The sequence below is a fragment of the Oryctolagus cuniculus genome, chromosome 4, assembly GCF_964237555.1.
Source record: "Oryctolagus cuniculus chromosome 4, mOryCun1.1, whole genome shotgun sequence".
In the NCBI taxonomy this organism is placed as follows: domain Eukaryota; kingdom Metazoa; phylum Chordata; class Mammalia; order Lagomorpha; family Leporidae; genus Oryctolagus; species Oryctolagus cuniculus.
Window position 1 is genome coordinate 147,203,503 of NC_091435.1, and position 26,284 is coordinate 147,229,786.

The following is a 26,284-nucleotide window of genomic DNA, read 5'->3' on the forward strand; positions in this document are numbered from 1 at the left end:
CTGTTTTTCTTTGGCAGTCCTGTTATGCTTTTTGTGTTCCTACATTGACTTTTGTGCATCTGCTGAGTAGGGTCATTCCATGGTAAAGGACTGTCTGCTGCTGTTGCGTCCTAGAGTGTTGGTTGGATATGCTGTGTTTACTTTGGTTCCATGTGGATGCTTTGGTGTAGTGTCTGTGTAGCTTTTTTAGCTGTGATCAATGTTGATGATATCTGCAGGTATCTTGGTGGTCTCACTGCAAGGGTCATGGGATCGCATCACCAGTTGGGGTGCAGCTCCTTAGGCAGGGTAGGTTCACTACCCGATCTGGGCACAGTGTGTCTGGCTATGGTTGTGGGGTGCCCAACAGGTTTTGCAGGTTGTAAGAGGGCAGGATCACCCCAGTGGGCCCAGGTGATTATGGTATTGTGTGTCTGCTAGTGAGGTGGGATACTGTCAGTGACTGAGGCCTAAGCAGAGGCTGGGCTGCACCAGTGCACTCAGGGCACTTGTCATTTGGCGTCCAGGGACTGTACAGTAACTACATGGGGCTCTCAGACATCAGCCTGCTCGGGAAGGTCTGCCTAGCGACTTCCCAAGGCTGAGACTGGGTGGGCAGGGCTGAATAATGCCTGCTTCTGGTTGTGCCTCCGAGAACAGGCTGCTCAGAGCTTCTTGAGGCCACAGGAGGTGTACAGGACTGTCGACTTGCTTCCCAGGTGCCTCTGGGGCCCAAGCCCCTCAGGAAAGCCTGCTGAGTTGCTTCCTAGCATCATGGGTAGGTGAGCAGCCTATGTGGCTGCTTTCATGGACTCTGTGGGCTAAACAGCTCAGAACTGATTGCCTGCCTGATGGCTTTCTGGGGACAAGGGTGTGTGGATGGGGCCGTCTGGCTGATCTGAAGGCTGTAGGAGGGAGGCAGAGCTATGTGGCTGCTGCCCATGTTCAAAGATGGTGAGTGGGGCTGTCTCCTAGCTGCTTGCAGGTCTTCTGGCTGTTTTCCTGGGGTCTCTGCAGGCTGAGCTGCCCAGGATGTGCTCCCTAGATTCTTCTCGGGATAATGGGAGGGTGTATAGGGCCTCCTTGCTGACTCACAGGGCTGGGTTGGCAGAGATGCTAGGAGTAGCTATCTGGCTACTTCACAGGACCCTGAGTGGACAGTACTGAAGTACCTTTAGTACTTTCTCAGTTTTACTGTTGATTCACACTCTTTTAAACAACATCTTGGTTTCATAGTTGAGAAAACTGATGAGAAAATAGAGAAAGTGGTTAAGTAGTTGATTGCCAAAGGTCTCTCAGCTATTAAATAGCAAAGTGATGTTAAAAATGGCTCTTTTTATAGAGGTGGCTTTCTGAGTTGGCACTAATTAACGTGTTTGCAGACCCAAGAAACCAATCATTCACTTTTAAACTAATTTGGAAAAAAATTTTGAACTGAATTTGTTAGAACTCTGAATTGTTAGAGCTGTACAGGCCAAGTCATGAAGAACACAGGCCTTGAATTCAGTTTGAACTTCACATTGTGTAGGAAGGAATGATGTTTCTTGATGGATCTCGGGGGTTTTTAGGAATAACTGGTTCTTCAGCTTGGCATTTGGTTGTTTAAAAATAAAATTATGATCAAATGTCATACTTTCTAAGAAGAAAGCAGCATTCCTGCTTCACTGGAGTTGACAGTGAGAAATTGAGAAATTTAAGCCTAGGTAATTAATTGAGTAGCTGGAGTGTTTTCATTCTGAGTGGCAGAGCAAAAACAGGAATGCATGCTAATGATAAGATGCTCTCTTTTTAGTCCTCGCCTGGCTGTCCTTGGTCTGGTCTGGTCTGGTCTTTTCTTTTCTTTTCTTTTCTTTTCTTTTCTTTTCTTTTCTTTTCTTTTCTTTTCTTTTCTTTTTTTCTGACAGAGATAGACAGAGAGACAGACAGAGAGAAAGGTCTTCCTTCTGTTGGTTCACACCCCAAATGGCAGCTACGGCCGGCACTGTGCCGATCCGAAGCCAGGAGCCAGGTTCTTCTCCTGGTCTCCCATGCGGGTGCAGGGCTCAAGCACCTGGGCCATCCTCCACTGCACTCCCAGGCCACAGCAGAGAGCTGGCCTGGAAGAGGGGCAACCAGGACTAGAACCCGGCACCCATATGGGATGCTGGCACCACAGGCGGAGGATTAGCCAAGTGAGCCACGGCGCCGGCCCTTGTCCTTGGTCTTTGCCACCGCCCAGCTTGGTCTGCTTTGTCTGTGTTCCCGCTGGTGCTTTCAGTCGTGTCTGTGGAGCCCGCTCTGTCTGGAGGTCTCCTCTGACTCTTCTCGCAGTGCTGCTCCATCCCGTCAGCCTCGCTGAAGCCGGAGTTTTCTCTTGAAAGTGATAGTTTTCTTATAACCTTTTCCCAGTCGCTGCGAGCTGGTTTTTTTGGTTGGTTGGTTGGTTGGTTTTTACTACTCCATCCCCATTCTTGGGGCAGGAACCAGCTCTCTTCTTTTTCTGTTGAATTATAATTTGTTGAGGTGAAATTCATTTAACAAATGAGCAGTTGAGAAGTGAGCAGTTCAGTGGCATTGACACCACGTTGTGCAGCCACCCCTTTCATCCAGTTCCGAAGTATTTCTAATACTCAGAGTAAAAGCCCTTACTCACTGCGCAGTTTCTTCTCATCCCCCTCCCCTGGCTCCTGGCAGCCTCCGATCTGCATTCTGTCCTGTGGACTTCTCTATTCTAAGTATTTCACAGAACCCGAGTCATACAATATGTGAGCTTTACGTCCAATTCTTTTTACTGAGCAAATTTGGAGATTCTCCTACATTGTACCATGTGATTAATACTTAATTACCTTTTTAAAAAAGTTTTAAATTTTTTTATTTTAAAGGCAAAATGACAGAGATAGATAAATAGGTAGATAGACATATTCCATCTCTGGTTTACTCCTCCAAATGCCCTCAATAGCCAGGGCTGGGTCATGCTGGTGCCGGGATCCTAGAACTCCATCTGGGTCTCCTACATGGGTGGCAGGAATTTGCGTAATGGAGGTGTCACCTGCTGCCTCCCAAAGTGTGTGTTAGCAAGAGGCTGGATCAGAAGTGGAGTGGCTGGGACTAGAACCAGACACTCTGATATGGAATGTGGGCATCCCGAGCGGTATCTTAAATGCTGCACCCAAACACTCACCTGTTCATTACATTTTATGGCTGAATAATATTCCAGTCTATGTTTGTGCCATAGTTTATTTGTCCATTCCCCTGTTAGTGACTGTTACATTTGTATTATGGATGATGCTATTGTAAATATCCATGTAGATGTACTTCATTGAGTATCTGTTTTATTTTTTCAGTTTATTTATTTGAAATGCAGAGGAACAGAGATAAAAATCTTCCATCTGCTGGTTCACTCCCCCAAATGCCTGCAATAGCCAGGAGCCAGAAATTCCCTGTGGGTTTCCCGCATTGGTGGTTGGGACCCCAGTACTTCAGCCACCTTCTCTTGCCTCCTGTGTGTGCGTCAGCAGGAAGCTGGGTTGAAAGTAGAGGTGGGACGAGAGCCAAACACTCCAAAACAGGCTGTGGGCCTCCCAAGTGGCAACTTAACCTACTGTACCACAGCGCCAGCCCCTGAGTACCTGCTTTTAATTTAGAATACTGTATATACCTGGAAGTGGAATTGTGGGTCATGTGGTAATTGTTTAAGTTGAGGAGTCACTAAACTGTTTTCCATACTGGTTGAACTGGTTTGCATTCCTACCGACAATGTAGAAGAATTCGAGTTTCTCTACATCTTTGGCAACACTTGTTATTTTCTGCATTCTTTCTTCTTCTTCTTCTTATTTATTTTTTTTTTTAAAGACTTTATTTCTTTGAGAGACAGTTATAGACAGAGAGAAAGGTCTTCAATCTGCTGGTTCACTCCCTAGATGGCCAGAAAGGCCAGAGCTGCGCCAATCCAAAGCCAGGAGCCAGGAGCTTCTTCCAGGTCTCCCACATGGGTGCAAGGGCCCAAGCACTTGGGCCATCTTCCCCTGCTTTCCCAGGCCACAGCAGAGAGCTGGATCAGCAGAGGAGCAGCTGGAACTCAAATCAGTACCCATATGGGATGCTGACACCACAGGTAGAGGCTTAACCTTCTTTTTCTTTTTATTTTTTTTAAAGACTTTAAAAAAAAAGATTTATTTGAAATGCAGAGTTACAGAGAGAGAGAGAGAGAGAGAGAGAGAGAGGGAGGTCAGTCTTCCATCCACTAGTTCACTCTCCAAATGGCTGCAAAGGTTGGAGCTGCACTGATCCGAAGCCAGGAGCCAGGAGCTTCTTCTGGGTCTCCCACGTGGGTGCAGGGGCCCAGGGACTTGGGCCATCTTCTGCTTTCTCAGGCCATGTTAGAGCACTGGATCAGAAGTGGAGCAGCCGGGACTCGAACTGTCATCCATTTGGGATGCCGGCACCACAGGCAGTGGCTTTAAGCTTTATCCGCTATACCACAGTGTAGGCCCTGCCTTAACCTTCTGTGCCACAGCGCCAGCCTCTGGTCTATGTTTTTCTTTCCTTGCTCCTACTGTTGGTGTGATTCTTAAGAATCCATTGCCAAATCCAAGGTAATAAAGAGATATCTCTCTTCTTTTGAAGGTTTATTTATTTTTATTTGAAAGAGAGAGAGAGAGAGAGAGAGAGATATTTTCTGTCTACTGGTTGACCCTCCAAATGGCCACAACCAGGAACTGCAGGATGTGAACCATCTTCCACTGCTTTCCCAGGTGCACACAGCAGGGAGCTGGAGCAAGAAGTGGAGCAGCTGGGACTTGAACTGGCATGCATATGGGATGCCGGCATCACAGGCTGTAGCTTAACCCACTGTACCACAATGCCAGCCCTTCCCTATGTTTTCTTCTAAGAATTTTATGGTTTTAGGTTTTAGCATTGATCCATTTTGAATTTTATATATAGTATAAGCTAAGGATCCAGTTTCATTCTTTCACATGTGGATATCTAGTTGTTTCAGAACCCTTTATTGAAGAGACTTTTCTGGTGGCCAGCTCTGTGGCATAGTAAGTTAAGCCTCTACCTGCAGTGCCGGCATCCCTTATGGGTACTGGTTTAAGTCCTGGCTGCTCCACTTCTGATTAAGCTCCCTGCAAATGGCCTGGGAAAGCAGTGGAAGACGGCACAAGTGCTTGGGCCCTAGAACCCACGAGAGAAACCTGGAAGAAGCTCCTGATTGCTGGTTTCAAATTGGCCCAGCTGCAGCCATCGCAGCCATTTGAGGATTGAACCAGCAGATGGAAGACCTCTCTCTCTGTCTCGTCCTCTCTGTAATTCTGCCTCTAAAATAAAGCTTAAACAAACAAAGACTGTTCTTTCTCCATTAAATAGTCTTGGCACTCTTGTCAAAAATGAATTGTTATGCCAGTATCATTTTTTTTCTTTTTTTCCTTCCAAGCCAGACTTTATCCAGCTTTATTAAAGATTCTTTTCAAGAATAATCATGGTATTTCAGACAGGACTTGGGCAGACAATTGTGAAAAATTACAGCAACTTTAGTTCCTTTCTCCAGTGGACTCCCCATATCAGAAAGCCAATATAAAGCCCAATGAAGTCTTTATCTGATGCTGTGAGCAGGGGACTTTGAGAGTGAGGGTTGACCTTTCACGTTTAGCATGTTGTTCAACAGCTTTTCACAAGCCCACCCTGACTTCCAGGAAGTGAATTGATAATGGCAGAATGATAAACCTAAAGATCCACAGCCTAGAAAAGGAACCGCAGTTCTGTTGGGACAGCATCTCAGCAGTGTCACTGGGAAGGCCAGCTTGCCTGTCATGCTGGCTTTGGGGTCAGGTCCCAGCAGATCTCTGGGTTTGAGGGAGTTAAGTCTATGCTGAAGGCAGACAGGGAAGAGGAAGAGAACACAAAATCAAGTTCAGTCCCCCCTCCCCCCCACAAGGTTATGTGCCCTGGTGGCTATGTGTCGGCAGCAGGGAACTCCTCCTCTCTCAAAACTGGAAGGGAAAGGTGTTTTCCCTCACGTCAGTCCAGCCTCAGAGACTCTGAGAGTGCCCTGTGCCCCCTGCCCCAAAACAGCAGTGTTCTGTGTGTTAACAACTAATTTGAAAAAAAGTAAAACAAAATTCTGCATTTTTATAAAACTTGATAAAAACAGTATTTCAAACTGTGCAGTTGGCAGAAGCACGCAGTTACCAGAAGTGCACAAACTCACTCAGTGTCTCCAGCACCTTCCGCTCTCTGTGCCTGGGCTGTTCTGCTGTCTCCGTTTTCTGCAGGGTTATTGCCATCCTTGTCAGCATCAGCTTTTCTCTTTTTCCCTTTGGGTACCATCTCTCCCTTTTCTGCAGGGGCCTTTTAAGGCTTGGGTTCTGGCTTTGGAGGAGCAGATTGGCTGACAACCGTGCGGGTCTCTGGGGTTCGACCTTCATCTGGGCCTGACCTCCTTGAGCACCCCCTTCAGCCTCTCTCTTGGGCATGGTGGTGTGGTGGTGCAGGCTGGGTTGGTCCAGGGGTCGTTCTAGCCTCTTCTTTACAGTGCTCCCTCCGAGGAGCACGTTGTTTTGTTTAAAGTAGTTTTGTGATGAGTTTTGAAATTAGAATTTTGAAATTGCAACTCTGTTCAGTTTTTTTTTAAAGATTTATTTAGGCTGTGGAGTTGCATTCCATATGGGTGCCAATTTGAGTCCTGGCTGCTCCACTTCCAATCCAGCTCCCTGATAATATGCCTGGGAAGAAAGTGGAGGATGGCCCAAGTGTGTGGGTCCCTGCACCCAGGTGGGAGATTTGGATGGAGTACCAAGCTCTTGGCTTCAGTCCTGCCCAGCCCCAGCTGTTGTGGCCATTTGTGGAGTGAACCAGAGGATAGAAGATTCCTCACCCCCATCTTTTCAAATAAATACATCTTTTTTTTTTTTTAATTTATTTATTCACTTGAAAGTCAGAGTTACACAGAAAGAGAAGGAGAAGCAGAGAGAGAGAGAGAGAGAGAGAGAGAGAGAGAGGTCTTTCATCCACTGGCTCACTCCAACTGGTGGCAATGGCCGGAGCTGCCGCTGATCCGAAGCCAGGAGCCAGGAGCCAGAAGCAGAGTAGCCAGCCGGTGCTCGAACTGGCACTCCCACATGGGCTGCCAGCTTTGCCAATGGCAGTTTAACCTGCTGTCCCACAATTATGGCTCCTGTGATCATTTTTAAGATTGTTTTGGTTATTTGAGGCTGCTTGCAATTCTATATTAATTTGAGGATCTTTCCCATTTCTGCATTTAGAACTTTGATAGACATTGCACTGAATCTGTAAATCATTTTGGGTTATATTGTCATCCTAATGTTAAGTCTTCCAATCTGTGAATATGGTATGTTTTTCCATTTACTGAGGTCCTTAATTCTTTCAACAATGTTTTGTCATTTTCAGGATAGAAGTGTTTCATACTTGTGGTTACATTTCTTCCTAAGCATTTTATTCTTTAGATACTTCTGTAAATGAAATTGTTTTCTTAATTTCCTTTATGGAGTGTTCCAAGAATCCACTCTTATGCATTCATTACCATTTTCCTGTTTTTATTGTCTTGCCCCAGGATGATGACTTGAGATTCTCTTTTCTTGATTTCTGTGATGGTTACTTGTTTGACTTTTGACCCATCTGGGTTGTGGGAGTCACCAGACCACAACAGAATGATCCTCAGAGACTTTATTCTGCCTTGCATTTTATTTCCCTTCCTTAATCCAGAGGGTTATTAGAACATTCCCTGTTTTTCTCTTGGTTGCTACTCCTTTGACCATGCTAAGTGTCCCTGTTCCCAGGTCTCTTTCCAAATAAGGCAGTGCCAGGATGACCAACAACCATATATTTGGTCCTTACCTTGGCCTTGCAGTCTCCTTTTTATAAGTGCGGCACTGTAATCTTCTTCCCCGTCATTCCCTTCTTCTGGAACCAGTCTGGCAACACAAACGCCAGTATATTGCTCTGAAGAAACAGCATACTAAGAAGAATAGGAAGAGACTGAAGAATATGCTCACTTTTTTGGCCAACACAATGATGGAAGCCAGAGAAAACTGCCAGGCTGACATTGCCAAGAAATCCAGGCTCTGCTCTTTGAGAGCTTCTACTTCTAGATTTGAGCCAAAGTAAGATTTAAGAGTACAAAAAGGTCAGACCTCAAAAAAGAAAACTAGTTTTTCCTTAGTTACTTTTTTGTAACTATCTTATGGATGATTTGAACAATTTATATACCTATATAAAAATTACATAATTTGCATGCTAATATCAGTCATAGATAGGTAGTTTTGTATCACAGTTATCCTTATATTGGCTTCTCTCTGTATTTCTACTATTATGGTTTTTTGGTAAGTCATCTTTTTTTTTTTTAAGATTTATTTTATTTATTTGAAAGGCAGAGTTGCAGAATTAGAGGAAGAAACAGAGAGAGCTCTTTCATGTGCTGGTTCACTCCCCAAATGGCTGCAACAGTCGATGCTGGGCCAGGATGAAGTGAGGAACTTCATCTGGGTCTCCCACGTGGGTGCAGAGGCCCAAGCACTTGGGCCCTCTTCCGCTGCTTTCCCAGGCATGTTGACATAGAGCGTGGATCGGAAGTGGAGCGGCCAGGACTCAAAGTGGCGCCTGTATGAGATACTAGTGATGCAGGTGGTGGCTTTAGCCCCAGCTTTTACATTTTGATTTAGAACAGTAACAATTCGTGATTATTATACTTTCATTACTTCTTTGTATAAAGTGATTCTCTGTTCTTTTAAAAACATAAATCTCAAATTAATGTCTTTTGGAGTAACTTTTTTGGGAAGAACATGTTATTGCATATGATGAGAGTTTGTCTGGAAATAGAGTTCCTTGTCTGCATTCTATTCCTCTGAAGACCACTATCGCTTTGTTCCAGTCCGTCATCCTTAGGGTTTTCCGTGTTATTCCCATTCAGATTGTGAGCAGATTTAGCTAAGATTCCTGGCTAACCAGGAATTTTCTTTTCATTTCAGAGCCCCATTGTCAGTGGAGCATGTAGTCTCCCATGATGCTTGTCAGGTTTTGCCTTTTGGTGTAGGTGTTTTAAGGAAAAGTAGGGGAAAGGTGTTTTGCTTTAATCATTGATCTTTGATCATCATAGATGTTAATTTTGATAGTAGCCTACAAATATGAACTTTTACTAAGTTTTGTTTCATTAGCTTGCACCAACCCTTCATGGATGATTTTAGACACTTATTGATTTTTGTTTTACTTATTTATTTTTTTAAAGATTTACTTATTTTACTTGAAAGTAAGAGTTACATAGAGAGAGGAGAGGTTGGGGGAGGGTTTCCATTCGCTGGTTCACTCCCCCATTGGCCTCAACGGCCAGAGCTGCGCCGGTCCGAAGCCAGGAGCCAGGAGCCAGGAGCTTCTTCTAGGTCGCCCATGCAGGTACAGGGGCCCAAGGACTTGGGCCATCTTCTACTGCTTTTCCAGGCCATAGCAGAGAACTGGATCGGAAGTGGAGCAACCGGGTCTCAAACCAGTGCCTATATGAGATGTTGGCGCTGCAGGTGGCGGCTTTACCAGCTATGCCACAGTGCTGGCCTCGATTTTTTTTTTTTTTTTTTTTTACTGAATTGCTGTTGCAGTTGTATTCATATTTCTTTAAGTTTTTTTTTTTCCAACTTAACGTTTATAGAAAATTTAAGAGAAGAAAAAAGATAAAGGTATACATTAATCTACCATTTATAATGAACCATTGTTTATATTTTTTGGGATTTTCTTTTTAAAAAAATAGAAGATAGGGCATTTGAGTTAATGGTTAAGATGCCTGCATTTCTGTTCTGGAATTTGATTCCAGCTCAGGCTCCTGTTAGCACAGATCCTGAGCGCAGCAGGTGGAGACTGAAGCAGTTGCATTCTTGCTATTCATGTGGGAGACTTGGATTGAGTTCCCAGTTCCTGCCTCCAGCCCTAGCCCAGCCCTGGCCAGTGTGGACTTTTGGAGTTTGCACTAGCAGTAGAGAGCTCTGTCTCTCTGCCTTGCAAATAAATTTATTCAAAATTAAAATAGAACATACACACTACATGTAACATGGAGTTACATAAATGAGATTCTTCAATAGGTTCATGGAAAAATGAGTAATGTGAAAATCTGTGTGTGGATTTCAAAAATTTTTGCACCAAAATAAAATTGCCTTTTAGTTTTATTTTCCCACAAATATTTTCAAGTAGCTTTGCGTATTTAATTCACTAAACCTTTTTTTTTTTAAAAAAAAGATTTATTTGTTTATTTGAAAGAGATTCAGAGTTAGAGGAGGGAGAGAGATCTTTCATCTGATTTACTCCCCAGCTGTCCACAAGGGTCAGGACCTGGAGCCAGAAGCTTCATCCAGGTCTCTCGTGTGTGGGAGGGACCCAACCACTTGGGTCACCTGCTGCTGCTTTTCCCAGGTCATTAGCAGGGAGTTGTATTGGAAGTAGAGCAGCCAGGACATGAACCGGAGCCCATATGGTATGCCACTGACGCAGGTAGTAGCGTTACCTGATAGGCCCCTGAACACGTTTTATATGCATGGGCTGTTCTGAGTGTCAGCTGTTGAAAATTTGCTTTGTGTAGTTTGTATTTCTCATTTTAATAGTACATTCTGAGCAAAATCAAGTTCATTCAAATTTATTTGTAATAGTTCTGTTCATGACTTCGTATTTTTTTTCCAATATTTTTTCAGTTACATTTTTGGTCATTGAAACTTGTCTTCAAAGGGGAAGCCCAATATGAAATATAGGTGAACTGAAAGTTATTTGACTCTTAGGGTATTACCTTTCTCCTCCAAAGAAGGAAAAACTGTTGGAAACCACTGTTCTCTATTATGAATATATTATGGTTTATTAATCACTATTTTATTTCTGGTAATTTATATTGTTGTCTCCAATCTTAATTATCATTTTGGTTAATATTTTTGAGCATAAAAATTTGTTCATCTTTGGCTTCTGTATGATGGATTTTTAGTAATGGAATTACTTGATCGAAGAGTATAAATATTTATAAAACTTTAGATATAGTTACAAATTGCTTGCCATATCCTAACATTTAGTATTATATTTAAAGAACATAAGTGTTTCTGTTATAACATCAAATGTATTCTTTTTTAAAAAAAGACACCCTCAAAATTGCCTCTTCACTAAAAATAACAGGATTTATGGGAAAAATAAGGTTAAGGGCAGACCACTCAAGACCTCTACAATTTTCAAGCCAGAGTACTAACAAAAGCATAATTGGTACCTTATGAGGTAACTTGGGCAGCTCACTCAAACCACTTAACTTGGCTGAGGCTGCCTCAGGAGAGTTTAAAAAAAAAAAAAAAAAAAAAAAAAAACCTAAAATACAAGAGGATAGAAGCCGCAAGCTTGCATGGTCTTGAGCCAACACAGATGAAAGTAACTTGTTAAGCTGGGGGGCTGCCACTGTGGTGGGCACAGGTGGGCACAGGTAACTTTCTTGGTCCAGGAGAGACAGAGCCCTAGATGCAGGTGCTGTTTTAATGTATTTTTAAAGATTTATTTAGTTATTTTAAAGGCAGAGATAGAGACAGAGATAGAGAGATCTTCAGTCTTCTGCTTCACTCCCCAAATGGCTGTAAAAACTGGAGCTGGCCCAGGTTGAAGTCAGGATCCTGGAGCTTTTTCCAGGTCTCCCATGTGGGGTGGCAGAAGCCCAAGCACTTGGATCCTCTTCTGCTGCTTTCCCAGGTGCTGCATAGGAAGTAGAGCAGCTGAGACTTGAACCAGTGTCTGTATGAGATTCTGGTGTGGCAGGTGGAGGCTTAACCTGCTGTCTCCTGTTTTAATATTCTTAAAATAGGGCCTAGATGGCTCCTGCCTCGCAGCTTAGCTGGGTTGAGAGTCTTTTTTTTCCCCACTGGAAGTTGTAATTCACTTCCTGCTGCTCCTTTTCTCTGCCTGGGGAAATTCATATGTGAAACTGATTCAATTCTTATTTGTTATTTTGGTTACTAACCACTTACATGCTAATTGGTGTTATATGAACATGTTTTATGATAGCACAGACTGTATTTGCTGAACTTAATAGGTGAAAATTTGAATATAATAATGATTTCTTTGCAGAAATCCTAACCCTTTGAAGGAGATAGTTTGAAAACAAATGTTTTCAAAATCTGTAGTAAAAAACCAGCAACTTTAAAAATTGTATTGTTATTTAGTACCTTGGTCTAGGGTAGTGAATTTCAAATTTACAATGTATTTTGGTGGCCATTTGGTGTTCATGGAGATTTGGATCACAGGGGGCTCCAAACTGTTAGCAGCTTGTCAATATTAATTTACTTGTAGTCATTCATTTGTGAGAATGGCTGCACCCAGGATTACAAAGCATTCAATTATAGACAAAGAAGACAAGAAGTGGGGGGGTTGGTTCAAGATTGGGTGTTTTCTCAGTGGGATATGTATGTCTAACATAGACTGCTAGAAGTTGGGGTTCTAGTAAGAAAGTAATTTACATAATTGGGGCTGAGGCCTGTAAGCAGGAAAATGAGGAAATGTTTGGTATAAAGAATGGGAGAAGGAACAGGATTACAGATGCTGAGGATAGTAGGAACCCAGAGAACAGCTGTGGTAATTATAACGAAAACCAGCAAAAGAGCTGCTATTGAGATTACGTTCCAAGATTATGGAGTGGAGTAGTTTGCATTTGCTACCGTCCACCCAAGTTGGTTGCTTTGATCTGGATGAAGGTTGTTGGAGCTGAAGAATAGAAGGAGTGCAGAAGGGCAGGATGCAGGAGTGAGTTGGTCTCAGGAACACTGGGAGTCTGCCATAATTTGTCATGGAGAGGGATGTATAGAACTGGTTTCAGAATCCCCAGTGAACAAGGTAGCTAAGATGATGGGAAGGATGGTTGGTGGCTTAGTTTGATGGCATGATCTTAAAGGAAAAAGATTTTCGACAAGGATGTTCAAATAATCATCTAAAGTGGGGGTCCTGGGGTCCACAGCTATTCCTACTAAGGGTAAGAAGAAGGGCCCTTTGGGCCCCACAGGGCCAGGGAAAGTTATAGGCAGCACAGAAAGGCTCATGGAAGAGAAGTCAGGGAAGAACAGCCAGGGTGATAAGCATGCCAACTACAGCTGAGGTTTTAGAAGCCTGAAAACGTTAGCTGGCTGCAGTCTGCTCCGCTGGGATGTTGTGGAGTTCTTTCTTGGTGTTCAAAGAAATGTTCTCTGCTTAGGAACCATGGCTTCTGAGATGTTTGGGTTGGGAGAAGTAGAGAGACTTTGAGCCATTTGGAGAGAAGAGATATTCCAGGAGGTTGGGAAGGAATTGACTGTGTCCTGTGAGAGCTAAGAATTTGGAAAATTTCTGGTAGGATTCACCAACAAATTAGTAAGTGCATGCGCAGCTTGGGGGTATGTTTGCCTTGTGTTCTATTCGTGTCTGACTGCTTATAGCTCTTTCCCAGCTAGCTTGGTAGGGAACTGAATTTTGCAGAACCACTAGATGTTCCTGACACGTTGTTGTCTGGAAAACTTAAACACATACAACACTATCTTCATTGTTATTCTATTAATAGCATAAAAGCTGTTATTATTAAGAACAAAATTCTTTATTTCCCTATGAAAGGTGTTTGAGGTTTAAAACTGAAAGCTGTTGATCACTGAAGATTAATTTTTTCTAAATATTTTTTTTAGTGCCAGCATTGTTCTATGATTTGCAAGTTTTTTTGAGATTAAAAAAAAGCTAAGAACTGTTGAGTATTAACTTTTACTTTCCTCTTTATGTAACGCCCAGATTTGAGATGTTCAGGTAGTTGAGTTTTAGAAAATGCGCGTGTTATCTCCCATTCCAGATACAGAGCATTTCCATCACCCCGGACGTTCCCCGTGTCTCTTTCTAATCCATCTGTCAGTCTCCCTTTCACTACCCTCTCTAGGCAACCACTGATGTGATTGCAGTCACCATGAATTAGTTTTGCCTGTTCTGGAACTTTATACTCTCTTGTGCCTACTGTCTTTCACCTACAGCCTGAAATTCATCCCTGTTGTTACAAAGTCTCAACAATTTATTTTCATTGCTGTGTAGTATTCTGTTGTATGGATATTTATCCACTCATCAGTTGATGGACATTTGTGTTGTTTCCGGTTTTGGCTATTTTGAATAGCTATGAACACTATGGGCTATGAACACTCCTGCAGAAATCTCTCTGTGGACATTCATCATTAGTTTTGGTAATTACTTAGAAGTGGAATTGCTGGGTCACAGAGTAGGTGTAGGTTTAAATTTATGACACTGCCGGCTTTCCAAAGTTGTTGGAACATTCTCACGCTCCCAGAAATGCATGAGTTGCAAGTGCTCCATATCCTTGTCATCATTCAAACTGCCAGGGGTTCTCCTTATGGTTTCAGTAGTATTTTTCTAGTGATTAATAATGATTAGCACCTTTTCCTGAGCTTATTGGCCATTTATGTGTCTTCCATAATTATGAAATATCTTCTCACAACTTTTTTCCATTTTATTTGAGTTATATTTTTATTTGTAAGAGTTCTTTGTTCTAGAAACAAATTCTTTCATTAAAAAAATTAACCAAAAAAAAATTAACCAATGTCTCATCACTTGCCCTCAAATAAGTCTTACGTTGTGAATATATTCTCCCAACTTGTGACTTGCATTTCATTTTCTTAATGCCTTTTCAGGGCAGAAGTTTTTAATTTTGATGAACACCCATTTGTTCATTTTTTTTCTCTTTTGGTTTATGTTTTGTTGACCTGAACAAGAAATCTTTGCTTATTCCAGGTTGTTAAGCTTTTTATACCTAGCTGTATTTTCTTCTAGAAGTTTTATAGTTTCAGCATTTACACTGAGGTTTATATCTCAAGTCACATTTTGTGTGATGTATAAGATAAGGGCCCTTTTTTCCCATTATTTTGTTATTATCCATCCAGTTGCTTTAGCATCACTTGTTGAAAATATTTTAATTGGGGCCATTGCTGTGGCGCAGCGAGTTAACACCCTGGCCTGAAGTGCTGGCATCCCATATGGGTGCCGTTTCTAGTCCCGGATGCTCCACTTCCAATCCAGCTCTCTGCTATGGCCTGGAAAAACAATAGAAGTAGCAGGCCCCTGCACCTGCATGGGAGACCCCAAAAAAGCTCCTGACTCCTGGATTCTAATTGGCGCAGCTCCGGCTGTTGCGGCCAATCTGGGGAGTGAACCTACCTCTCTCTCTCTCTTTTTTTCTCTCTCTGCCTCTCCTCTCTCTTGATGTAACTCTTTTAAATAAATAAGCCTTTAAAAATATTTTAATTGATTTGCCTTTTCCTTTGTTGAAATTCCATTGACTGTATAGTTGCAGGTTTATTTTTGGATTCTGTTCTATTCTGCTGGTATGTCTGTCTATATACCAGTACCACTTTGTCTTGATTGCCATAGCAATTCAAGCAATTGCTAAACCAGGTAATGTGGATCACCCAACATTGTTTCTTTCTTTTTAAGATTGTTTTGATAGGACAGATGTTTGGTATGACTGTGAAGACACCTCCTGAGGCACCCAAATCCTATATCAGTGTTTTTGGACTCTGCTCTTGATTTTAACTTCCTGCTAATGTACGCCCTGGGAGGCAGCAGTGCTGGCTCAAGTACTGGAATCACTGTCACTCACATGGGAAATCTGGATGGAGTTCCTGGCTCCTGGCTTCAGTTTGGCCGACTCTGACTGTTGTGGGCATTTTGGGGAGAAAACCATGATCTGAAGCTTGGCATCTTAACAGTATTGAGGCTCACCCAAAAGTGGAATATCTCTCCACTTATATAGGTCTTTTATTTTTTCTTAGCCATGTGTTTTGTAGTTTTCAGTGTAAGGGTCCTTCTTCACAAAGCTTTAGTTAACTTTATTCTTAGATCTGTGAATATGATCTAATGTTATGGTATTGAGTTACAAATTTTACTTTTCAGTTATTTATAAATGCAGTCATTTTTTAATATTGGCCTTGAATTGTAAGCTTTTGCTAAATTTTCTAAGTGGTATTTCAGACCCTCAGTGCAAGGTTGAATAAAAGTGGTAGAAGTGGACATCTTTGCCTTATTTCTGATTCTAGGAATAAGGACTTAATAATTACCATCGAATATGATGTTAGCTGTAAGATTTTTGTAGATGCTTTTACCAGCCTGAGGAAGTTTCTGCCTGTTTCTAGTTTGCTGACAGTTTTGGCTTTTTTCCCCACCAACATGCCTTTGAATTTTGGCAGCTGTCTTTTCTGTATCCATTGAGATAATCTGGGTTTGTCTGATGAAGTGATTTTTATGGAATTTCTTAAAAGCTCAGCCTTGGGGCTGGCATTGTGGGCATCCTAGTTACTCCACTTTCTCTCCAGCTCCCTGTTAATGCAGTTGGGAAAGCAATGGGTTTTGGCCCAAGTACCTAGGTCCCTGCTACCCTTTTGAGAGACCTGATAGAGTTCTAGGTTTCTGGTTCCAAGCTAGCCGATTCCTGCCATTCAAGTCACCTGGGAGTGAACCAACGGATGGAAATTCGTTCTCTCTCTCTGTAACTCTTTCAAATAAATAAATCTCAAAAAAATTTAAGCTTACACATTTGATCATGATGTGTTAATGCTTTTTTCATATATTTAGTTTGCTACTGTTTTGTGGAGAACGAAGGATTTTGGTCTATAATTATCTTGTAATGTTAGGTTTTAGTACCAGTCTGATGCTGCCCCCTTAAGATGAGTTAGGAAGCAGTCCTTCAAGCATTTTTTGATAGAGTTTATGTAAGATTGGTGTTATAACTTTCCTTTTTGAAAAGACTTATTTATTTATTTGAAAGTCAGAGTTACACAGAGAAAAGGAGAGACAGAGAGAGAGAGAGAGAGAGAGAGAGGTCTTCATCCGGTGGCTCACTTCCCAACTGGCTGCAACGGCCAGAGCTGTGCCAATCCGGAGCCAGGAGCCAGGAGCTTCTTCCGGGTTTCCCATGTAGGTGCAGGGGCCCAAAGACTTGGGCCATCTTCTACTGCTTTCCCAGGCTGTACCAGAGAGCTAGATTGGAAGTGGAGCAGCCGGACTAGAACCGGTGCCCACATGGATTGCTGGCACTGCAGGTGGCGGCTTTACCCACTAAGCCACAGTGCCAGCCCCCTCACATGTTTTGATCTTTTGATTTCCTAGAGAATGTTAGTTTCCAACTACAGTTGTGGATTTGTTTATTTGTTGCTATTTTCCCTAATTTTTCTTTCTATATTTGAAGCTCTTTTGTTAATTGTACTACTGCATCTTGTGGTTTTCATTAATGTGGAATCTTATTAATATATTTCATATTAATTAATGATTTATTAGTATGAAGTCTTTTTGCATTGAGTTCTAGTTTGTGTCATGTGAGTGCTGCCTCATCTTTTACATTTGCTTTTCTTATTTTTACCCAGCATATATTTCTAGGGTTTGTTCTAAGTGTAACTCTGGCAAACAGCATCTATCTGGAATAGAGTAAGACTCAGCTTTTTTTTTTCTTAAATAAAGAAATTTCAACTATTTAGAATTATTGGGCACTTAGCCTTCTTGTTGCATTCCCATCTTGCTTTCTCCCAAATCTTTACCTCCTTTCTCCTCGTCTCCTCTGCTTCCCTCTTTCTCCAGCTCACCAGTCCTCCCTCCTGGGGAACTGGCGCTGCCTGTCCTGGCTTCAGGGAAGTCTTCTGCAGAAAACCTCCATCTTTATTTCACTGCATTCAGTGCCTTGTCTAGGATAAATCAAACACTGGGCCCTCAGCAGTGCAGAGCTTTCCCAGGTAAGCCTGTCATTTCTGAATTAATGATCGTATTGTATCTGGTTCAGAAATGAGAAAACTAAATTTATAGGCGAAGTACTTGTAGTAGAGTTATTTCTGTACCTGTATGCTTAGGACGGAGGAGATCCCCATAACAACCTCTCAGCATACCATGAGGTTACAGGAAATGTAAAATTTACATTTCCTGTGGCCTCCCCTTATATTTTTTCCTTCAACATGTAGAATATTTTGTCATGCATTACTAGAGGAAAACCTGGACATAACATTAAATATCACAAATAAATTCAAGGGAAAGTTAATTCCTCCTTTTATGTTTGCAGTTTTTTTTTTTGGTTTATCGTGGAGAAAACTCTGTGTGATTCTTTACCTCTCTCAAACACTTGGTAATACCTTTCTCCTCTCCTTTTGTAAACCATGGGCTGGGTTCAAGTTCACTGCTTTGATAGGCCCTAGAATATAGTATATTGTTTTGTTTTCATTTTAATTGTTTTTTGGCTACTTTGTATTTTTTTCAAAAATTGATTTTTACACTTAAGATTGAACTTTTCCTTTTTTTTAAAAAAAGATTTATTTATTTATTTGAAAGTCAGAGTTACACAGAGAAGGCGAGGCAGAGAGAGAGAGAGAGAGAGAGAGAGGGGTCTTCCGTCTGCTGGCTCACTCCCCAATTGACTGCAACAGCTGGAGCTGTGCCGATCCGAATCCAGGAGCCAGGAGCTCCTTCCAGGTCTCCCACGTGGGTTCAGAGGCCCAAGGGCTTGGACCATCTTCTACTGCCTTCCCAGGCCATAGCAGAGAGTAGGATCAGAAGAGGAGCAGCTGGGTCTCAAACCAGCACCCATATGGGATGCCAGCACTGCAGGCAGTGGCTTTACCCGCTGTGCCACAGCGCCGGCCCCAAACTTTTCCTTTAAGATTTTTGATTGGGTCAATTTTATTTTTATTTTAAGAGGTTATTTATTTGAAAGGCAGAGACAGAGATACATTGCTATCCACTGGTTTACTCCCCAAATGCCCACATTGGGTGGGACTGGCTCAGATTTGACGTTGGGAGCTTGAAACACAATCCAGGTCTCCCGTGGGAGTAGCAGGAACCCAAGTTCATGGGTTATTACCTGCTGCCTTTCAGGGTGCATGTTAGCAGGAAATGGGAATCAGGAGTGAAACGAACTCAAACCCAGGTGCTCCGACAAGGGCTGCACGAGCCCACATGGCTTCTTAACTGCTGCACGGAACACCTGCCCATGAGTCAGCATTCAAGCGAAATATTAAATGCAGGTGGTGTAAAAAGTATGGCAGGATTGCAGAAGAGGGGCTGTGTGTTGGAGGTTGGATGTGGCCCTGGTTAAGAAGCTCGTATGGGAATGAGTGAATCGTGGGAGTCGCTTCTCCAGCAGTTTTAGGCTTGTTCGTTGTTTCTGTGTTGTCTAGTGAGTGTCTGCTTTGGGCGGAGAACTCCATCCGTGCTGAGAAATGTGGTAACATCTACCTGCAGTCGAGGGAAAGAGGGAAAGAGGCTGTGTGCCTGAGTGCCGCCGTGGTAACCGCTGGCAGGAGGGCGGGGACTTGGAGGTTGTCTCTGGGTGGCGTCTGCAGCTGCTGGCTCACACCTCTGCTTTACCTCCCATGTCCTTCTGCCTTCCATGCTGAATCTTTCTAAATCCACATCTGTTCTTGGAGAGGAGTGTTTCTTCATAAGCTCTACTCTGAGAGGTACTGTATCCAGAGGGAAGAGCATCCCACTGTCCAGAAGACAGACTGGCAGGCAGTTTTATTGCATATGTTTTAGCCAGAGAACAACTTGTTTTGGGTTCAAGTTTTGTCTCTGGTGGTGGTGATGAAACCCATTGTCCTTACTACATTGTAGGGCAGCACACACGCGAGCCATGTGTAACATATTTATAATTTTGTTATCTCCACTCTATTATTAGAAATACTGATGGCCATGATTTTGAAGGTATTTTGGATGTTTAATTTTTTTCCTATTTTTTTCTAGGTCTCGATGCAGAACTTTATTACGTGAGAAACGACCTTATTAGTCACTACGCTCTATCCTTTAACCTGTTAGTACCCAGTGAGACAAATTTCTTGCACTTCACTTGGCATGCGAAGTCCAAGGTAAGAGAGTGGTTAACTGTGGGTATCCTGACAGGGTCTCCCAGGCCCCAGAGACAAGGGCTGTTATTGAGGAGTGGACTATCATTTGAACAAAGGTCCATGGGTGGTGTGCTAGAACCATGGTGGGTCTTTTTTAAATCTTGAGCCTACTCTAAAATTTCTCAGGTTTTAAAATGAATGTGGCTTATTTATTAGCACGTGGCAGAACACATTGCGATCAAGCTGGAAGAGGGGACTGTTAGACCTGAGAATGACTTTGCTGTGATGGTGAAGCCTTCCAGGTGGGGTTGAGGGACTTCGTGAGAGCTGTCTGTCAGACCTGTTTGATCAAATGGATGTGGTGCTCCCATTTGTGGTCAAAGAAACATGCAGAAGCAGCAGCCCCGCATGCGTATTGTGAAGCTGCTTTAATCCTGGGGTGGGGGTGGGCTGTGGCCCCATTACTTAAGAAACCTCTTGCCTGGTTGACTTGTCACCAGATTCCTTGCATTTCCTCTGACTGGCTGGGTCCCTCAAACAGTTTTTCTCCTGTGTCAAGGAGTGGGAGGCTGACTGGGGACTCTGCTATCCCCTCAACCAACTTCAGGTTCTCTAATCAGCTTTAAATAAATAAGTTGTTATTTGGAAACAAAAAATAATTTGCTATTAAAAGCAAGAAATAATACTGATTATAGAGGTTCATTAAATATTATAAAGTGGTATCCTGATATATATTAAGTGGTGACCACTTTAATGTACAGTTTTTAATGTAATTTTTTCTCCTTAGAAAAGGTTAATTGAAAAATTTTTTAATATTATAGAAATGTTTTAAGAGCTAAAGACACTGCAATAAGACTTTGTAGTTTTATACTTAGAAGCAATCATTGTAGTTTGATATAACTTCTTGAAATTTCCCCCTTTTTTTTCCTTTTAAAGCAAAAAAAGGGCTTTTATGTAGCATATGTTTTTCATTATTTTTCCCCTACCTTTCATCTTGACATCTTTCCATTTCTCTACCTCACTGATTTTCTTGAATGGTTTTATAGTATGATATTGTAATGCTTCCCTTCACTGTTAATTTCTTTTGCTTTGTATAGTATGCAAAAATCCATGGTAAGGGATGGTGAATACAATTGGTACTTCATCTTTGTTGATGTTTCTGTAAAACTTTGCTCTTTAAACAAATTTTGATTTATCTATTTTTCATTTAATTGAAAGAGAGAAATCTGTATCCTCTGGCTGGTTCACTCCTCTGATGCTCACAACTGCCCTGGGTGGGCCAGGCTGAAGCCAAGGAATTGGGAACTCCACCTAGGTTTCCCACGTGGGTTGAGGGACCCAAGTACTCAACATCTTCGCCTCCCAGGGTGCGCTGTAGCAAGAAATGGGATCTGAAGCAGAGGTGGGAGTCTAGCCTCAGCACTCAGTTATGGGGTGTGGGCATCTCAAGTGGCTGTTTACCCACTGTGCCACAACGCCCGCCCCAGCGCTTTGCTGGTTTTTTAGTTAATTTTTTTGTTTTTTGTTTTGCTGAGACCAGTGTTTCATACGTTGGTTAAGTTGCTGTGTGGGATGCCTCTATTCCATATTGTAGTGCCTGATTCAAATCCTGACTGCTCTGCTTCTGTCCCATCTTCCTGCTAATATGCACCATTGCAGGCAGCACCTGATTGCCTCTGCCATCCCCGTGGGAGCCCTGGATGGAGTTCTGCCTGGCCCAGTCCTGGCTGTTGAGGGCAGCTGGGGAGGGAACCCATGTAATGGAAGATCTCTCTCCATCTGTTGCTCTTCTCGACTCTCTCTGCTTTTCAAATTAAAACAATTTTTTTTCTAGTTTTACTATTGATAAATATGTGTGTATATGCATGTATATATATGTATGCATATGTGTGTGGGGGTATGCATGTATAGATAGATACATTAAAAATACCTTTGTTTATTGTGCACAGTGGTATTTCTGAATAGTAAATTGTTACCCAGAAGTGAAATGGCAGGGTCAAAGATTTTGATAGATATTACCAGTTCCAGTCTCAGTTGCTCCATTTCTGATGTAGTTCCCTACTAATACGTATCTTGGGAGGGCAGAGAAGATGGCCCAAGTACTTGGGCCCCTGCCATGTATATGGGAGACCAGAATGGAAGTCCTGGCTCCTGGCTTCAGCCTGGTCCAGCCCCAGCTGTTGCAGCCATTTGGGGGAGTGAACTAGTGGATGGGAGATCTCTCTCTCTCTCTCTCTCTTTCTCTCTCTCCCTCCCCCTCCCCCTCCCCCTCTCCCTCTCCTTCTCCCTTTATCTCACAAGCACTGTTTGGAAGTACATTGCAAGCATTGTGTCCCTTTACCCCTAAGAACATCAGTGTATATTTTCTGAGAATAAGAGCATTCTTTACAGAACCAAAATACAGTTATCAAATCAGGAAATTTAGCATTGTTTTAGTACTATTACTGAGTCCATAGTACTCATATTTCATCAGCTCTCCCAAGAATGCTCTGTATAGCTAGTTTTTGCTAGTTTGTACATATCTCTTAAGTTCCTATTAACCTGGACCTGTTCTAAGCCTTTCTTTGTGCTTTTCGATCTTGACATTTTTGAACTCTATGGGCCAGTTATTTTGTAGAATGTTCATTGGTTTGAGTTGTCTCAAGTTTCCCTGTGATTAGGTTCAGGAATGTCTCTTGGCGGGACACCACAGAATGCACATGATGTCACTTATGACTGGTGATGTTCACGCAATGTGTTAGATAATAACACATATGTTCCAAAATGACATTGTTGGGATTATTGACGAGAGGTGGTTACAGTAGATTTGGTATAATATGATCACCCCCAGAGATCCAGCACTTCTGTGAACATCTTTCAGGCAGAGAAACTTCTTATATTCCCTCCAGAACTCATAGTTGCTTCTTTGTTTCACTTTCTGTCTTTGATGTTGATGAATATAAAAACAAAAGATACATCTTTTTAAAATAATGGGGAGTCTCCTAGAGGATTCTAGTCTAGGTACTGCTACTGATCTCGAGCAGACTATGACTATTTCTGCATACACTTAGGGAAAAAGAATTCTGATATGATATATTGTGAGAACGTTTCCTAGGCCAGTGTGCAGGTTGTGATCTGTGAGTAAAAGGACAGTGTGGGAAATGGCAGTTAGAACTGAGCAGGATGAGGGCCGGTGCTGTGGTGCAGTCGGTTATGCCACAGCCTGTAACACTGGTATCCCATATTGGAGTACTAGTTCGAGTCTCAGCTGCTTCTCTTCTAGTCCAGATCCCTGCTAACACACCTGAGAAGGCAGCAGAAGATGGCCCATGTACTTGGGTTCCTGCCATTAACGTGGGAGACTTGGAAGGAGTTCTGGCTGCTGGTTTCTGCCCATCCCGTCCTGGACTGTCACAGCTATTTGGGAGTATCCAGTGGATGGAAGCTCTCTCTCTCTCACTCTGCTTTTAAAATAAATAAATCTTAAAAAAAAAAAAATTGAACAGATTGAAACCTCTTACTTGTTTTTAAAGATATGCACGCTGGATGTTTTTATTTGTAGTGAGTTTCAGGGAGTGGTGTTTGAATTTTGGGAGCTTGTCACAGGAGCAAGTTGCGAGGAAGCAGGTAGACAGAAGGGGGCACAGATGAATATTTATGCATTTGAAAGGGAGGACCCAGGAGGAGCCTTGATACAGCTCAAATTAACTCTTCCATAGCGTTCTCATTATCTTGTAGAATATGCTTTCTCTACCTTGAGCGCACATTTTGTCTGCTGTGGCTGGTCTGATACTTCTGGTGTGGTAGAAGTTTCATGACTTGTAGTAGGGTATCTCCATTTATTTATATGTCCAAGCCCCAGTCTGGAAGGGATCCCAGTCTCCTTCTCCTACACCTTGTAAGTCCAGCTGGTCCTCTCATAATTACATCTTGAATGCATTTTATGTCTCTCTTGGGACCCAAAGCCTCGTTCTTAGTTTGAATCTTCATTGTTTTTCCCAAATAAGGAATGGTCTTCCCACTGATTGCTTAGCCTCTAGACTAGGTCTTTCTGCTGCCCTCAGAATGCAGTTCTGATTTCCTAGGAGATGTTGGTGATCTTTTCCTGACCTTTCTTTGGGCCTCCTCCCAGCCGTTTGGTTAGTGCCGTGTTGTCTGCCTTGCAGTCTCCTAAAGGTTCCATGTCACTGCTGCTATTTGCCCTGCTAGAAATGCCCTTCCCCCTGCTTTACCTCATTAAGTCCTGTTTCTCATACACTAACCTGACGTCGCCTCTCCCCCAGCTGTGTCAGGTGTCCTCCTCTGTATCAGTGCCCTTCTCCTCCTTACAGCCCGGTCCTATTCTTAAACTATCATGACAGTTGATTTTCTTTCTGTCTGCCTCCCTCCTAATTGCTGAGCACCTCAGCGGGTAACCCCTGGGCCTGATGCTGACCACAGGTAGAAACCACAGGGCACAGCTTAACAAGTCAGGAAGTTTGGAGCAGTTGGAGCTTTTCAAGGTTGGACTATGCTGTGTTAGCACTGGTGACATTCCTGTTTCTGTGGGTGTGAAAACACGGGCTGGGCACAGAAGGAGATTTTCAGGTATTTTACTCTAAACGGAGCAAGATTATAAATTGGTAGTATATTGAATATATAGCTAGACATGTTTCACAAGCTCATCTGTTACAGATATATGAATTTAGAGGAAAGTTGCCATCTTTTATCTTACAAAGCTTTTTATAGGATCAACTAAGGAATATGTGAATGATAGTTTAGTTTCAGGCTTTGGTTACCATTGCAGCTCCTAATTCCAGTTCTAGGTCATAATCCCTGATTTTTTGCCTAGTCAATGAGTTGAAGTTTGTCTAAGAGAAATCACGTGAGTAGGCATGATACAAATTCAAAAGGTGTAAAAGGTATACAGTGAAAAAATAAAGTCCTTACACTTCCCATGTTTCATCCCTGAGCAGTCTAGTCATCAGCCCCCTTCCTTGTTCTCGGGAAATCAACAACTGTTACCTAATTCTTCTCTCCATTTCTAAGGTTAGTTTGTGCACAGATAAGCATCTGTGTGTGTGTGTGTGTGTGTGTGTGTTTCTGTTTTGCAAATGTTTATTTGAAAGGTAGAGTGACAGAGATTGATTAGGATCTTTCATTGACTGGTTGACCCTCCAAAGGTCTGCAATGGCCAGGGCTGGGCCAAACCAAAACCAGGAGCCCGGGAATTCAATCTGGATCTTTGATTTGAGTGGTAGGGATCCAGATATTTAGCCATCGTCTGCTGCCTCCCCAGACATTACTGGGACGTTGGATTGGAAGTAGAAGAGCCAGGACTCCAGTCTGTGCTTCCATATGGAATGTGGATATCCCAGGGTTACAGCTTAACCCACTATCCCACCATGTTTTTTTTAAACAAGTAACATACTGTAAACTTTCCTGCACTTTGCAGAACACGGACAGTGTATCCTGGTGAAGATTCTCTGTACCTTCTAATAGAATTTCACTTTGTTCTCCCCTCATGAAGCTGTGACATACTGTATGGTTGTATTCTTGTTTATTGATCAGTTCCTATGAGAGGTAACTAAGACCTGGATTTGCTTAGGGTAATAGTAGGGGCAGAGGAAGCAGGAGACAGAGCTGACCTGAAATGGGAAGTCACCCAGAGGGCAGGGGAGACAGTGAAGGGATCTTCACCTGATTAACGGCTTCAAGATGAATCAGGAACCCTCAGAAGGAAGGCCGTGGCTCCCACTTTATCAGAAACTCTCAGTTTCTACTTTTCAGGATTTTGCCAGAAGATGAGGTGTTTGCTTCCAAGGATCTTCAGGCTTTCTGGTCAGCATTAGATGGTTTTCGTTAGTTTTCCCTCGTCACAACTTGTGCTGGTAGGGTTGTCCTCCACTGTTTACTTGCTGAACAGCTTGTGGTCCCCCCGAGGCTGGAGCTGCGTCTTACTGATGTGTGTTGCACATGTCTGAGTGAGTGAGTGAGGGGGCCGTGGTGGTAATTGCATTTCAAGATTAGAGGACTCTGGTTCTCTTTCACACCACATACTCAAAAAAAGCAGGCTACTGAGTGGTTTGAACAGATAATTAACTTCTTCTATATTCCAGAACTTTCCCTACCGTCCAGCAAGAAAACATGCAACTGTGTCTGTTAAGTGTCAGTAACTATTTGAGATAGCTGAAAGGCAGAAGTGCACTAGAACGCAGCAGCATGCTCCTCGCGCCTGCTCTCCCAGCGTAGCGCTCTCTGGTTGCAGAAATGCTCCATCACTGTCAGGAAGGTCTGCGGGCAGCTTGTCAGAGCTCCTCCCCTCAGCAGCCCCGGGGGCCAGCCTGCTGTGTCCCTTGCAGAGCGAGGTTTCTGTGAAAAAGACAGCACTTCTGGTAATTTCAGGGAAATTAAAAGGCTATTTGGCTGTAGGCAAGTGTATTCACTTTAAATGTGCACTGTTTCCAGAGAGAAATGGCTTTACTCCTCAGCTGCTGATTTGCAATTGCTGTTTGTATCCA

The 26,284-nt window shown here is 42.7% G+C and overlaps 1 protein-coding gene and 1 pseudogene across 4 annotated transcripts in view; one reads left to right on the plus strand and one right to left on the minus strand.

Annotated features, from left to right (window-relative positions):
* The window catches only part of RYK (receptor like tyrosine kinase), a 103,096-nt gene that overhangs the window by 22,596 nt on the left and 54,216 nt on the right, over window positions 1-26,284 (plus strand). For all 4 annotated transcript variants that reach the window (XM_070072806.1, XM_070072807.1, XM_070072805.1 and 1 more), the window contains exon 2: window positions 19,705-19,826. In XM_070072806.1, coding sequence (XP_069928907.1) covers window positions 19,705-19,826 — 122 coding nt within the window. The remainder of the gene's footprint in view (window positions 1-19,704; window positions 19,827-26,284) is intronic.
* Window positions 6,166-6,434, minus strand: LOC127482858 (non-histone chromosomal protein HMG-17 pseudogene; annotated as a pseudogene).